The sequence below is a fragment of the Perognathus longimembris genome, chromosome 28 (assembly GCF_023159225.1).
Source record: "Perognathus longimembris pacificus isolate PPM17 chromosome 28, ASM2315922v1, whole genome shotgun sequence".
Classification (NCBI taxonomy): Eukaryota; Metazoa; Chordata; class Mammalia; order Rodentia; family Heteromyidae; genus Perognathus; species Perognathus longimembris.
Window position 1 is genome coordinate 56,201,475 of NC_063188.1, and position 15,481 is coordinate 56,216,955.

At 38.2% G+C, this 15,481-nt stretch overlaps 1 protein-coding gene across 1 annotated transcript in view; it reads left to right on the forward strand.

The window, feature by feature from the left end:
- LOC125343054 (fibronectin type III domain containing protein 3C1-like) overlaps positions 1-15,481 on the forward strand; it is a 46,212-nt gene that overhangs the window by 14,578 nt on the left and 16,153 nt on the right. Inside the window, exons 4-16 of the mRNA XM_048335362.1 lie at positions 3,731-3,807; positions 4,958-5,240; positions 6,682-8,208; positions 9,678-9,730; positions 10,298-10,440; positions 11,184-11,243; positions 11,569-11,707; positions 12,222-12,275; positions 12,386-12,507; positions 12,594-12,768; positions 13,770-13,856; positions 14,067-14,205; positions 15,420-15,481. Of these exons, the coding sequence (XP_048191319.1) occupies positions 3,731-3,807; positions 4,958-5,240; positions 6,682-8,208; positions 9,678-9,730; positions 10,298-10,440; positions 11,184-11,243; positions 11,569-11,707; positions 12,222-12,275; positions 12,386-12,507; positions 12,594-12,768; positions 13,770-13,856; positions 14,067-14,205; positions 15,420-15,481 (2,921 nt within the window). The remainder of the gene's footprint in view (positions 1-3,730; positions 3,808-4,957; positions 5,241-6,681; positions 8,209-9,677; positions 9,731-10,297; positions 10,441-11,183; positions 11,244-11,568; positions 11,708-12,221; positions 12,276-12,385; positions 12,508-12,593; positions 12,769-13,769; positions 13,857-14,066; positions 14,206-15,419) is intronic.

The window sequence follows — 15,481 nt, forward strand, 5'->3', positions numbered from 1 at the left end:
AAAAATAGGCAGATGCATAGATACATAAAGACTTATAAGAGAAAGGGAGAGATAGGGAGTAAAATAGTCACTCCATTAGCACCAATAGAAGCAGAGACTTAGCAACAGAGAAACAAATACTCCAGTACCAGGACATAATAGATACACAGATCAATGCAGAGATAAATACATAGATGAAGACATAGATAGGCATAAGATACATAGCTGAGAGAGAATGATATAGAAAATGAGACAGAAAATAGAAGAAATAAAGGAAGAAGAGATAGTGAGAAATAGGTGCATATATATAAAGAGAAAAATAGGATAAATATTATTAGAGAAGTAGGGATGATGAAAGATAGAAATACCCCCAAGCACAACAAAATAGATATACCTATAGATAGATAGAAAAAAGATATATACATACATACACAGGTCTATATATACATACATAGGTCTATATATAGATAAATGGATACATAGATACAGATAAGAGATACCCTAGTACCAACGCTAAATTGACATTTAGAGACAGAAGGAGTGAGATAGAGGGAGAATAATAGAGTGAAACAGAGACAGGAAGAGATAGATAAAGATAGAGATGAAAAGAGAAAGAGATAGAATATGATACAATAGAGAGATAGAAAGAGATGTAGTAATAGAAAGATAAGAGAGAAAAAGCGAGTGATATCTCAGTACCAGCACAAGATGGATGGATGGATGATGGATGCATGCATGCATACATACATATACATGCATACATACATACATACATACATACATACATACATACATACATACATACATGGATGACAGAGAAATTGAAAAAATAGAGATAAAGAAGGATAGGAAAAAAGAGAAAATATAGATAGTATGAGATATTGATAAAGTAAAATGATAAGGAGATGAGAGAGCAAGAGAGAGAGGCCTCAGTACCAGCACAAGATAGATAAATGGATACACAGAGAAACTAAGAAATGGAATAAAAGAGATAAAGAGAGAATATCACCATACCAGCACAAGATAGATAATAGAAAGAGACCTAGATAGATACCCCATACCAGCACAAAAGAGATAGACGCATAAAGAGAGATAGTGAGATAGAGAGGTAATCCGATACAGCATACTATCTATTTCTGAGATCTATAGATCTCTGTATCTATCTATCTATCTATAGCTACATAGATAGATACATATTGGAGTATATGATTCAAGAGAAATGAGAAACAGACAAAAATCAGAAAGATAGCAAAAGAGAGATGAAGATAAATAGATATATAGAAGAAAAAAGAGTAAATATATAGTGAGATTGATGGAGAAATAGAGACAGAGACGACATAGATACCCTAGAACAAAATATATAGGTAGGTACATAGATACATAGATAAGGGATAGAGAGATGAGAAGAGGAGAAACATAGTGACCCTAGTACCAGCACAAAAGGAAGGAAGGAAGGAAGGAAGGAAGGAAGGAAGGAAGGAAGGAAGGAAGGAAGGAAGGAAGGAAGGAAGGAAGGAAGGAAGACGAGAGATGGATAGAGGGAGATGGAGAAAAGGAGACAAAGCTTAGATAGATAAGTGATAAAGAAGGTATTGTGAGGGATTGATGGAGAAATAGGCACAGAGATAGAAAAAGCGAAAGGTAGAGACTCCAGTACCAGCATAAAATAGATAGACACATAGTTATACAGATGGAGACATAGAAGAGTGGGAGAGAAATAGAGATCGAGATTGAAAGAGGATAGAGATAAGAGAAAGAGGTAAAGAGAGATACTGTAGTACAAGCAAAAAATAGAAAATTACAGAGATAAAGATACAGAGAGGTAGACACGCCAGTAGCAGTACAAAATAGATAAAGATAGATGATAGATTAGATAGATTTGATAGGTACATAGATATAGACCCTAGTACAAAATAGATAGATGCATACAAATACATAGATGAAGACATAATAAATGTGAAAGATGGGAGAGCAATCGAAAGAGAGAGAAAAAAAGAGAAGGCAAAGAAAAAGATAGAGATAAAGAAATCTAGAAGTAGAGAGAAATACCCCAGTAAAAGCACAAAATATTCAGATGGAGAGAAAGAGAGATACAGAGAGAAATATAAATAGGTAGATAGCAAGTTAAAGAGATGAGAGATAGAGATGATAAAGCAAGAAACATGATAGTTACCCTAATACCAACTCAAAAGGTAGATAGTAGAAACAGAGATAGACATAGAGAGAAATAGAGATACAGAGTGAGGTAGAGATACCCCAGTGTTAGGAGAATGGAGGAGAAAGAAAGAGGAATAGACATTAGACCGGACTCAATTCTCAACTGTCTAGGACTGTTTATTACCAGCAAGGGCACAGACCTTCCTGAGGGCATGGAGGTTGTGCGGGGAGGTGGATTTGGGGTCCAATTTATATGGTTCCTAACAAGGAAGAAAGGGGTAAAAATCATGCTGTAGTTACTTGGGGACTAGGGGCATGTACTTTTGGTTGGGTCCAGAGTGGAATGCCCCTCCTGGGGTGATGGGGACTTCCAGCCAGGCCTATGTTGGAATGATCTGCCTGCAGTCAGGCATGTGGTCAAGCATGTTGATGTGCACCTGGTGTTTCACTTGACCTGGGGAAATAAGGCAAGGGTCAATCCTTCACCCAGTACCAGTACAAAATGCAGAGCAAGAGCGAGAGATACCAGTACCAGGAAAAAATACAAAACAGATGATATGTACATACATAGATAAATATTGGATACATAAGGAGAAGTGAGATAGATATGTGAGAGAGACAAAAATATAGAGAAAGAGGGACAGAGACAAGAGTGATAGATATTACTACCAGAGCAAATAGATGACAGAGATGGATAGATAGATAGATAGATAGATAGATAGATAGAATTAAATAGATGAGAGAGGGAAAATAAGGTACTCCAATACCAAAAAAGATAAATAGACAGATAGGTATGGATGGATGGATAAATGGACAGATAGATGAGAGAGAGAGAGAGATCCCAATACCAGAACAAAAGAGAAATATAGACAGATGGATGTATGCATGCATGCATGGACAGGGTAAGAGAGAAAAAAGAGATAGAAACTCCAGTACCAGCACAAAATAAGATAGATGATAGATAGATAGATAGATAGATAGATAGATAGATAGATAGATAGATAGATAGATAGATAAATAGATAGATAGAACAGATAGAGAGATAGAGGGATAGACTTACCAAAAAAACTTTTACCCAAGACTAGTGCTCTACCACTTGAGCCACAGTGCCACATCCAACAAATAACCTTTTTGTTGTTCATCTGCATTAGCAATCTTGCCAATAGTTTTGATAATATAAATATTGCCCATGTCATGTTTTTTGTTATTTTTCATTAGTTGTGATTTGTCTCTGATAATTATCTCTGTGATTAAATAATACTTTGAAAATGGCATGCCATTGTTTTTTTGTGTTTTTTTTTTTTTGCCAGTAATGGGGCTTGAACTCAGGGCCTGAGCACTGTCCCTGGCCTCTTTTTGCTCTGCCACTTGAGCCACAGCGCCACCTCTGGCTTTTTCTATATATGAGGTACTGAGGAATCGAACCCAGGGCTTCATGTATACAAGACAAGCACTTTTACCACTAGGCCATATTCCCAGCCCTGGCTTGCCATTGTTAAGGCTCAATGCTGTTTTCACAACTCAAACTTAATTGGCTCCTGTAATTAACTCTGTTTCAAGCTACTTCACTGTTTATTATTAATAATTTTCTTAGGACCTGCTGATGTACCTTTGATGTCACCAAGTGGTACTTTACCGCCCATTTATCTACCACCTGGATATATGTCCCAGGTATGTTGGCATGGTTTTAATTTGGATGTTTAGTTCTAAATTATCATTTAACATTTTTCCCTATCTCACTGTTTGATAAAAGAAATTCTGGGGCTGAGAGGGGTGCTAGTATTCATAAATACCAGCTGCTCAGTAGACTGAGATCTAATAATTGTGGTTTAAGGCCAGGAAGACAATGGTGAGAAACTTTATCTCCATTTAACCAACAATAAGCTAGAACGGGAAGCACAGCTCAAGTGATAGAGAGCCAGCTGTGAGCAAAAAATTCAAGTGAGAGCAAAATAATGCCTTGAGTTCAAGTCCTAGTACCAGCATACACAAAAAAATTCTGGAACACAATTTTTTCATCTTACTGTTATCATCATTGCATTATTGGTATGCTGGGAATACAGCCCAAGGTCTTTCCCATGTGAGGCAGTTGCTCTTCCAGTGAGCTGTATCTCCAGCCCTTGTTATCATTATTACTAAATAGCAATTGGTGTGTGTGTGTGTGTGTGTGTGTGTGTGTGTGTGTGTGTGTGTGTGTGTACTGGTCCTGAGCTTGAACTCAGGGCCTGGGCATTGTACTTGACCATTTTTACACTTGATCCACAGCTCCATGTCGAGCTTTTTGGTGGTTAATTGGAGCTAAGAGTGTCCTAGACTTTCCTGCCCTAGGCTGGCCTTGAACTGTGATTCTCAGATCTCATCCTCCTAAGTAACTAGGATTATTAGTGTAAGCCACCAGCACCCCGTAAAGCAGTTTTAAAGTATTGTTCAGAATGATTTCTTTTTTGCCAGTCCTGGGGCTTAAACTCAGGGCCTGAGCACTGTCCCTGGGTTCTTTTTGCTCAAGGCTAGCACTCTACCAGTTGAGCCACAGCTCCACATCTGGCTTTTTCCATATATGTGGCACTGAGGAATCAAACCCAGGGCTTCATGTGTGCTAGGCAAGCACTCTATTTCTAACCCACATTCCCAGCCCAAAATGACTGGTTTTTAGCCAAATCCCTCAGCCTTTTAAATGATGCCTAATTTATCTGCTGATTTCAGATGACTTTAATATTCAGTAATCTCCCTTTTTTTGTTGGTTCTGAGTATGTGAATCTATCGTAATTAGCTAGTACAATTACTACAATTGTGACTTACTTTCCTGTGTCTATTGTCTTAGGTGATTGAAGAAAACGGAATTCAGAAAATCATCGTTGTGCCCCAGATTACTGACTACAACCTGCAGATGCCTGCTACAACACACGGATCTCAATATATGACACAACCACCTATTCTATATCCACCTGCTACTCAGATGATGTATCCTCCAGCTCCAGGAGAATATCCAGTAACTTACTTCCAAGAACCTGTTGTGCAGCAGCTGCCACCACCATTACCAACACTGCCACCGCTACCAGCTCTTCCACCAGCACCAACAACATACACATACCCAGATTACCACGGTACTGTATACTTTTCTTCAATAGAAACTATTATGCATTTGTTAAGCAAATTGAGATCACAATAACAGGGTGTTATTTGTACTAAAGTATAATATATTCATGTGGGAAATACCATGATGCAACACCTTTGTGCAACTAATACACACTGAAGGCAATGGATGACAGGAATGGAAGGCAGATTTTGTTGTGGGGTAGGTATTGGGGAGGAGGAGAAGGAGCCAAGATTACTAATATGGTCAAAGCACTTCACATGCATGTATGGAAAAAAGTAATCTATTGAATTATTTTAAGAAAGGGAGCGATAAAGGGGTGTTTGATGCATGGATAGAAATATTACAGTGAATTTCCCTTGTATAGCCAATATATGCTAATAAAAATATATGCTAATTAAAAAAAACAATATATGTTAATAAAATGAATAGATTTAGACAACTTATCAAATGAAAAAAAGCAGAAATAGCAACATTCCCATGAACATTTGCCTTGTGTCATCAATCCTATGCACACACTTAGGTTTGTCTTAGGCAAGATGTTTCTTAAGCAGAATTTCCATTAATATTTCTTGTACTTTCATATAGCATGGATTTATTGATACTTATTTTTTACTGACTGAGTCTATAAAGTCCTACTTGAAAACAAGAAAAGAATTTAGTCAAGAGCCAAGCACTGATGGCTCACTCCTGTAATCCTAGCTACTCCGGAGGCTGAGAATCACACAGGAAACTCTTTTCTCCAATTAAGCACCAAAAAGCCAGAAGTGAAGCTGTGGCTCAAATGGTAAAACACTAGCCTTGAGCAAAAACGCTCAAAGACAGCACCCAGGCCCTCAGTTCAAGTCCCAGCACCAGCATAAAAAAAATCTTGGTCATTAAGACCATAGTCTAAGAATATTAAAAACATTAGAGGGTCAACATTACAACCATCTTAAAACCTTAAAATCTGGAAGTGGCATTACTGCCTGTGAAAACATGTATAATTTGCTTATTTTTATCTTTCTGTACATTTCAATACATTATCAACACACAGGGAGACACATATGTATTTTCCTAATACCCTATTAAAGCCAAATAAGAAAACTTTGAAACCAGGCTCACCCCTGTAGTCCTAGCTACTTGGGAGGCTGAGATCTGAGGATCATGGTGTGAAGCCAGCCATGGCAGAAAAGGCCATGAGACTCTTATCTCCAATTAACCACCAGAAAACCAAAGTGGTGCTGTGGCTCAAAGTAGTAGACTGCTAGCCTTGAGCAATAAAGCTCAGGGACAGAGCCTAGATGCTGAGTTTAATTAAGCCCCATGACCAACACCGCCTCACCACCCCCAAATGAAAAAGAAAGAAAGAAAACTGAAAAGTAAAGCCTGGCTTTAAGTGTTCTTTGGTTGGTTAAGTTAAAAAACTTGAAATATGTAATTATTATAATTATTAAACATAATTCTTTTAGAAAGCTACTGTTATGGAAGAGCAAATTATAATGAATTTGATGAAAGACCTGTTAAGACAGGTGAATATAAGAAGAAAATGAAAGACCGCCCAGGAGGACGCAAAAACAAAGCTACTAGCACTACTGCTAATTACACTGTAGAGAGTGCTCCCCACGTCTACACTGTAGATGATGCTTGGAGCTCTTACACTGTGGATGATACGTTGAGCACTTGCAGTGACAACAGTACCTCATGCACCTACACTGTTGTCAATCCTACCAACACTGATGTTCCTGATGAAACCCCCAGCACTTCTGCTGATGGTGCCCATGACATGGTCACCACTGACACTACTTTTTGTTCCAACACCACTGACAGCACTGATTGTGCTTCCACAACTACCACCTCTGATAGACTTGTAAGCTCATCTGTAGTTGAGAATCCTTCAGGCTCTTCCACCTCTGCCAGTGCTGCCAATGTTTCCATCTCCGAAAATGTACCTAGTATCATTGAGAATTCCCTCACTACTACCAGTGCTCCCAGCACTACCTGTGATGAATCCAGTGCTCCCAACGTAATCAATGATGAGCCTACTGCTTCTAGCACAGCCGACATTGAACCCAGTGCTTCAAGCCCATCCAGTGCTGAGCCCAGTACTCTCAGTGCAACCAGTGCGGAGTCTACTGATCTCCTCAAATTCAGTGCTCCTTCTACTGAGCCCAGTGTTTCTCTTGTACTGAGTGATCTCAGCACAACCAGTGCTGAGACAGATGCTCCTAGCAGTGAGCCGAGTGCTCCCCTTACATCCAGTGTTGAGCCTAGTACTTCCAGTGCTGAGCCTAGTGCTCCCCTTACATCCAGTGTTGAGCTTAGTACTCCCAGCACAACCAGTGCTGAGCCTAGTGCTCCCCTTACATCCAGTGTTGAGCTTAGTACTCCCAGCACAACCAGTGCTGAGCCTAGTGCTCCCCTTACATCCAGTGTTGAGCCTAGTGCTCCCAGCACAACCAGTGCTGAGCCCAGTGCTCCCAGCACATTCAGCACTGAGCTTTGTGCTCCCCTCGTATTCAGTGTTGAGCCTACTTCTCTAAGCACAATCAGTACCGAGTCTACTGATCTCCTCACATCCAGTGCTCCCATCATACCTAGCACTGAGCCTAGTGCTCCTAGCACACCCTGTTCTGAATCCAGTGTACCTAGCACATCCAGTGCTGAGTCTAGTACTCCTAGCACATCCAGTGTTGAATCCAGTGTACCTAGCACATCCAATGCTGAATCCAGTGCTGATCCTAGGGCTCCCAGCACTCCAATTACTGAGCCCAGTGCTCCCAGCACATCTAGTGCTGAAACCAGTACTTCTGGTGCATCCAGTGCTGAGCCCAGTGCTCCTAACACCTCCAGCACCAAGTCCACTGCTCCCACTACATCTGGAGCTGCTAGAGCTGGAACTAATTATGGAAAGAATCAGCGACCAAGAAATGGAGAAAACAAACAAAAATCAACTGGAAAAAAAAATCAGAGCCAATCATCTAGTGCATCACTAAAAGGTAAATATAGGAGTTTTGTTTCGTTGCTGAGTGTAGAAATCTTTAGGAATATCAGTGCCTTTTAAATATTTAAATGTTATTTTCTACTTTCATTTCTTTGTCTGTTTGTGCCTCTACCTGTAAATTATTCATTTATTTTAAAGTTAGTCATATTATTATTATTTGGTGGTAATGATTCGAGCTTAGAGCTTCTCACTTGCCAGGCAGGTGCATTACTGCTTGAGCAAGGCACTAGCATTTCATTGTTTTTATTTTTTGCTTATTTGACTGATGCTCTACCACTTGAGCACACTTCCAGCTCTGTGCTGGGTATTTTTCACACAAGCTTTTATTTCCTGCCTATGCTGGCCTGGACTTCAGTCTTATTTACACTCCACTCAACTTTCTTTCTGCTGAGATAGGGCATAGTTAACTTTTTTTTTCTTTTCTTTCCATGGCTGGCCTGGGACTGAAGTCTCCTGATTTTATTCTCCCACTCATCTGGGATGATATGCACACGATTAAAGCCAGACTATTATTGTTTTTTGTGGAAAAAGAATTGCAGACTGGAAACATGGCTCAAGTGGTAGAGTACCAGCTGAGAAATAATTGTAAACATTTATAGGGTACAATGTGGTGTTTTGATATATGAATATGACATGAAATTATTCAGTCAATAACTCCCTATTCTCTCCCTTCCCACTGTACCTCTTCTCCATCACTCCTTTTTTACTTCTGAGTATTCAGCTATATTAGAGTCCACAGATAAATAAGATCATGGGCTGGGAATATGGCCTAGTGGCAAGAGTGCTTGCCTCATATACATGAAGCCCTGGGTTCGATTCCCCAGCACCACATAATATAGAAAATGGCCAGAAGTGGCGCTGTGGCTCAAGTGGCAGAGTGCTCGCCTTGAGCAAAATGGAGCCAGGGACAGTGCTCAGGCCCTGAGGCCAAGGCCTGGGACTGACAAAAAAAAAAAGATAAGATCACTATTTTGTGTGCAATATCTTCCCAAGTTCATCTGTGCTATAGCAATCACAACTGAATAGTATGAAATGGCACCATTAACTTGCTTTTTAAAACCTTGAAGAGAGTTGGAGGTATAACTCAATGATAGAATTCTTGCCTAGTGTGCATAAGGCCAGGGATTCAATTCCCAGCACCACAAAAAGTTAAAAATGTAATTATCCTTGTACAAAATTGCATGCCTCCAATGCAAAATTGCATTTCTTGACAGGGAAATATATAATATTTTGCAAAAATATAATGCTAACCAATTTATATGATTTTATTTAGGGCAAGGGTTTGTTATTTCTCTTTTGCTAGAATTTTTTTAACACACTTTGGACTGCTTGTCTCTTGTAAATAGTTTAGTGTGAGTACTTGTCCAGGTGAGGATATAGTTGTAGTGAGATAATAAATATAACACTCCTTTCTTTTGTTTTTGCCAATGTAATGCTGTGTTTATGATGTTTGCTTACTTTTAGAATGCACTAAGCAACCTGAAAAATCATGTCGTTTCAACATTGAGAAGCCCATTGTAAGTAACTAAAATGAAGGAGAATTCTTTTTCGTTTATTTTTGTCTGTCTCAAACCTGCAAATTTAGTGGGATGCTTCCCTAGAACCATTTCAATTTGCAACTTTTAACTGGTTAAAAGTTCATAGTCTCTTTTAACAATCCAATAAATAAAGAGCCAGTGAGGCATTGTTACAGACAGGATTCATGGCTCACTGAGATTCATCACAATATGTAAGAACCTAATAAGAGGAGAATAATCTATTTATCATCAAAAAAGACTAATGGAGTGGGGCACCAATGGCTCACTCCTGTAATCCTAGCTACTCAGGGGGCTGAGATCTGAGGATCATGGCAAAGCCAGCCCAGGTAGGAAAGTCGGTGAGACTCTTAGCTCCAATTAACCACCAGAAAACCAGAAGTGGTGCTGTGGCTCAAGTGGTAGAGCACTACCCTTAAGCTGAAGGGACAGTACCTAGGCCCAAAGTTCAAGCCCCACAACTGACAAAAAAAAAAAGACTAAAGACTGTATTATAAATCAATCACATGTTATAGTTTTAAGTATGCTTCTCATATTTTACTATTTTAGGTTTCCGATGTTCAAAACAGGTCTGCTATAATTACATGGAGTCTGTGTGGCTATGATGAAAGTGATGATATAAAACCTCCAGTAACATTTGAACTGGCAATGTCTACTACAGGAAAAAATGGCAAATTTAAAAATACTTACACGTAAGTCTTTTTAATCATTTCTGCTTTCCCACACTTCAGTTATGCTATCTGAATATATAGATCCCCAAATTATACTTAATAGGTTGAATTCTCATTTTTTCTAAGCTTTGAATACATTTGGAGAAATCATTTTCTAAATAGTATTAGGTTACCAAGTCAGCCCACAAAACTTATTGGATTATAAAATTGTTAGAACTGCATATTTTCAATATCAACTAGCTCATTCTACAGAGTTCCTGTTAGAAAAGAAATTATTATTACTTTTTTAGCCAGTCCTGTGGCTTGAACACAGGGCTTAGGCACTGTGCCTGAGGTTTTTGGTTCTGTTTTGTTTCGTTTTTTGCTCAAGACTGGTACTCTACCACTTGAGCCACAGCTCCACGTCTCATTCTGTGTGTGTGTGTGTGTGTGTGTGTGTGTGTGTGTGTGTGTGCGTGCATGTGTGCATGCGTGCGTGCATGTGTGTCTGTGTTTAGGTAAGAGTCTCATAAACTTCTTTCCTCTCTGGGCCAGCTCCAAACTGTTATTCTCAGATCTCAGCCTCCTAAATAGCCAGAATTATAGGCATGAGCCATTGGTGCCTAGTTTACTATAACCAGTTTGCACACATATAAAGTGAGTTGAAGTGATCCAGTTTTGAGGAAAATCATGTTTCTTTGTCAGCTGAATATATAAGTTAGAGACTGCTTGCTTAGCTTTCAAATATGCATGATATCCATTGTAAACAAAAGTTTTCTTCACAGTGGTGACCAACTTTCATTTACCCTACATAATCTACAACCGTCCATGACCTATTTTTTAAGGTAAGAACTCCATCCTACACAACCAACACCTAACTCATAGTGAATCAACATTTTCTAGCCTTTACCAATTCACTACTTCCTACAATCAGCCTAGTTATTTGCAAGCAACTTAGTCTTTCTTTCAAGCTTCAAAACAACCTCCTTCAAATCTGGCAGTAGTTCACGTCCTTTCATTTAGAAAAGAAGCTTTGGGAGCCACCTGCAAGGACCCAACTTTGCTCTGTTAACTCATAGTTTATCATTAGTTCTTAGGAAGTCTATCCAAAAATACACACTTGTGATTCCAATCTTTGAAAGCTTACAATAATTGTCCTTATGTTTTTAGAGTTGCGGCTAGAAGAGGCTCAAATTATAAAATCGTGTCTGAAGTGGTTAATTTCACAACACCAGGCTGTGAGCCGGACCGTCCACATGCACCTAAGCTCATTAATCGATCAAAAAGCACTCTGAATTTGCAGTGGAAAGTAAGGATTTGATTGACAGAAGCACCCCAATAGAGTTGTAAAACACTTCCTGCTGGGTTGTGAATTACAAATATGGAATTATGCCTGTCTGATGTAACGATCTTTCTGTTCTTCCTATCTAGATCAGGTGTCAAATAACTTGAAAAAAATCAACAATAATTGTAATAATTAGTTAAAGCTTAATTAGCACTTTCTACAACCTAAATTTAGTTACTTATAATCATACTAGTAAAATCTGTCTCTCTGACCTAAGTGTTATTTTCTTTATTGTATATAACCTATAAAATACAACATAAAATCTAGACATGTCTTATAGAGGGTATTTTAACTTCAAATTTTGATTCCTTTTAAAAGAAAGTATCAGCATATTTTATATCAGCATACTGATTGTATATCTATAATTAATATTGCCTTAAATGTATTACTTATATGCACATGTACATAATATACATAGCATATATGTATATGCATGTAAAAACAGGCCATTATAATTATATCTCTCTGATATTTTTAGGGCTCCAATGAAAATGGTTCCAAAATTAACAGCTTTCTTCTAGAATGGGATGAGGTATACCATTTTATTTTTAAAAGCACTTGATTATGAATGATTAATGTTATGATGAATTTGTCTTGTTAATCATTGCGCTTTCTAATAGTCTTTTTGTATGTGTTTCTAAGGGGAAAGGCGAAAATTTCAAAAGTTGTTATACAGGGACCATGAAACAACAAAAGTTCCTAAAACTGACTGCTTCTACCAAATACTCGTTCAGATTAGCTGCCAGAAATAACTTTGGCCTGAGGTATATTGAATTATTTGCAGCATTTTAAAGTCTGTACTTCTATAAGAACCTATAACTAATTTATTCATCCCAATCTAATTTTGCAGTGATTTCAGTGAAATCGCAGCCTTTTACACATCTGGGGCTATACCTCCAACACCTTTGCCTCCTAAGCTAAAAGAAGCTGATATCTTTAGTTTGTCACTGGAATGGTGTGCACCAGCCAGTATAAACTCACAAAGCCATCTCACTTATGTGTTGGAAATGGAGGAACCAGGAACTGTAAGTTTCCATTCACATATTGTAATCTTCAACCTCATTATTATGTACATTTCACATACATTTCTCACTTGGAAAAATATAAATTTGATGACTTATACGTTCTACTTAATCAATTGAATCCAGAATTGAAGGATTCCTGAGTCTCTAGATTGTCAATGGGGAGGATGGAATCAATGCAGATCAGTTTCGAAAGCCTGTGTAAGCACTCTAGTCCTGAAAATTATCTAAAGGCAATGGTAGCCAGACTTACAGCACAGAGACTTAGAGAAATGTGTTAGTATAAAAATCTTTAGCTCTTTAACATAATTCCACCAAGCTATGTTCTTTCCTGGTCATGGATTCCTAATGGGAGTGGGTAACTATTTCACCCCATTCAATGTTCAACTTTATACTAAAAAGGCAAGCCAATTTTTAAAAAGTAGTTGTGAATTACTACATATATATCTATGGAGACACTAGGTAGATAGGAGAGAGAGAAAGGGACAGAGACAGAGACAGAGATGGCACTGGTGACTCACTCCTGTAATCCTAGCTATCAAGGAGACTGAGATCTCAGGATCACAGTTCAAAGCCTAGACAGGAAAGTCTGTGAGTCTCTTATCTTCACTTAACCACCAGAAAACCAGAAGTGTGGTACTGTGGCTCAAAGTGGTAGAACACTAGCCTTGAGCAAAAGGGCTCAGGTACAGCTCCCAGATCTTGATTTCAAGTCCCACAACCAACCAAAAAAAGGAAATATATAGATACAGATAGATATAAAACTTTGAGAAGGGTTCTGTGTTGTAATTAATATGCTAAGAACGTTCACATGTATTATCTTATTAACTCCCGAGGTAAAGGGTCCATTCGAAGTCGAAATTATCTCCATTTCTTAACATGGAGATATTACAGTTCAGAAAGACTAGGCCACTTGTTCAGGACCACCCAGATGGAAAATAACTTGAAGCTAGAACTTGAATCCAGGCCTGACTGATTCTGAATCCATTGTTTGTCATTTCCAGGGATTAGGTTTTAAACCTACATACAACGGCGAAGACTTCTCATGTACTATAACAAATCTACAGAGGAGTACTACATACAAGTTTAGGGTATGTAGCTATAATTTATAAATTTGGGTCATGTTTTAATATAAAATTATACTCTTCTGGAGAAAAATGTTTTCCTTTGAAATTAAGACTTATTTTGCATTTAGTTCTCAGAGTTTCTCACTCAAAGAACTTGCTTTATATTTGCAAACTACACATTTGTGTAGTATTCAGTTCCCATAGTCAGTGAAGTACCTTGTTTCATTCAAACAGATTTTTTCCTACAATATGGAAGGAAGAAGTAATCCCAGTACTGAAGTAAAATATACCACCTGCCCGGACAAGCCTGGAGCTCCAACACAGCCATTTGTAAAAGGAAAGATTCACGCACACAAAGTGAAAATTGGATGGCGTAAGTGATATCCTGTTATTTAAATGTTTTACTGCCTCCATATTAATACTAACTACTGACAAGAAATCTTTCTGTGGTTGCCCTAAACTTTAGGGAATATTCTCTTAGCCAGGTGTCAGTGGCTTATACCTGTAACCCTTCCTACTCAGGACGCTGAGATATGAAGATCGAGGTTTGAAACCAGCCTGGGAAGGAAAGCTCATGTAACTGTTATCTCCAGTTAATCAGCAAAAAGCTAGAAGTGGAGCTGTGGCTCAAATTGTAGAGCATTAGCCTTGAGCTGAAAATCTCAGGAACATCACCCAGGCCCTGAGTTCAAGCCCTAGGACTAGCACACATACACACAAAATAGAAATGTTCTCTTAATAGAAAGTAGAGGTTTGGTTCAAGTGAGAGAGTGCTAGCCTTGAGTAAAAAAAGCCAACCTACACGGGGGTGCTTGTAGCTCACACCTGTAATCCTAGCTACTCAGGAGGCTGAGATCTGAAGCCAGCCTGGGCAAGAAAGTCCGTGAGACTTTTTTTTAATAAACTACTCAGAAAAAGCCAGAAGTGACGCTGTGGCTGAAGTGGTAGAGCACTGGTTGAGCACAAAGAGGCTCAGGGATAGCGCTCAGGCCCTCAGATCAAGCCCCAGGACTAGAAAAAAAAAGCCAAGCTAAAGCATGAGAGCCTTGATCAAGTCTAGTACTAACACCCAAAAAATTCTCTTAACCATTTCTATATGAAATACCCTGTCATAAAAATGAATGTAGTTGTAAACCATATTATTTTTTCTAGTTCTTTGTTGAATTTTCTGTTGCTACTATCTCAGTAATTTACATGCAAACCTCTTAATGAACTTTATGTGGGGAAACTTTATTGCAGGTAAAATAACATATAATAGAGAGACTATAATTAACAAGCCACACCAATGATAAATGTCAACTTAGCAAATTATATTTATGCAAATTTTTGCCTCTGATGTAGAGAAACACTTTATGACACCTACATCTAGTATTTTTTAGTATTTCAGTCTCTTTCAAGTAACTTTCAAATTTTTAAATGCCTCATGTCCAATATCCAAAGCATGTGATCTGCATTAAATTTAATGATCTTAATATCTACATAGTAATATGTTAATATATTATTTATATTTTTCTCTGTGAGAATTTGTAACTTAAGAGAAGATTCCAGTGAAATTAAAGACTCATTTTAATTTTATTTTTCCTTCAGAATCGCCTAAAGATAATGGTGGAGCACACATTTTAAGTTACACTTTAGAAGTTAATGATAAT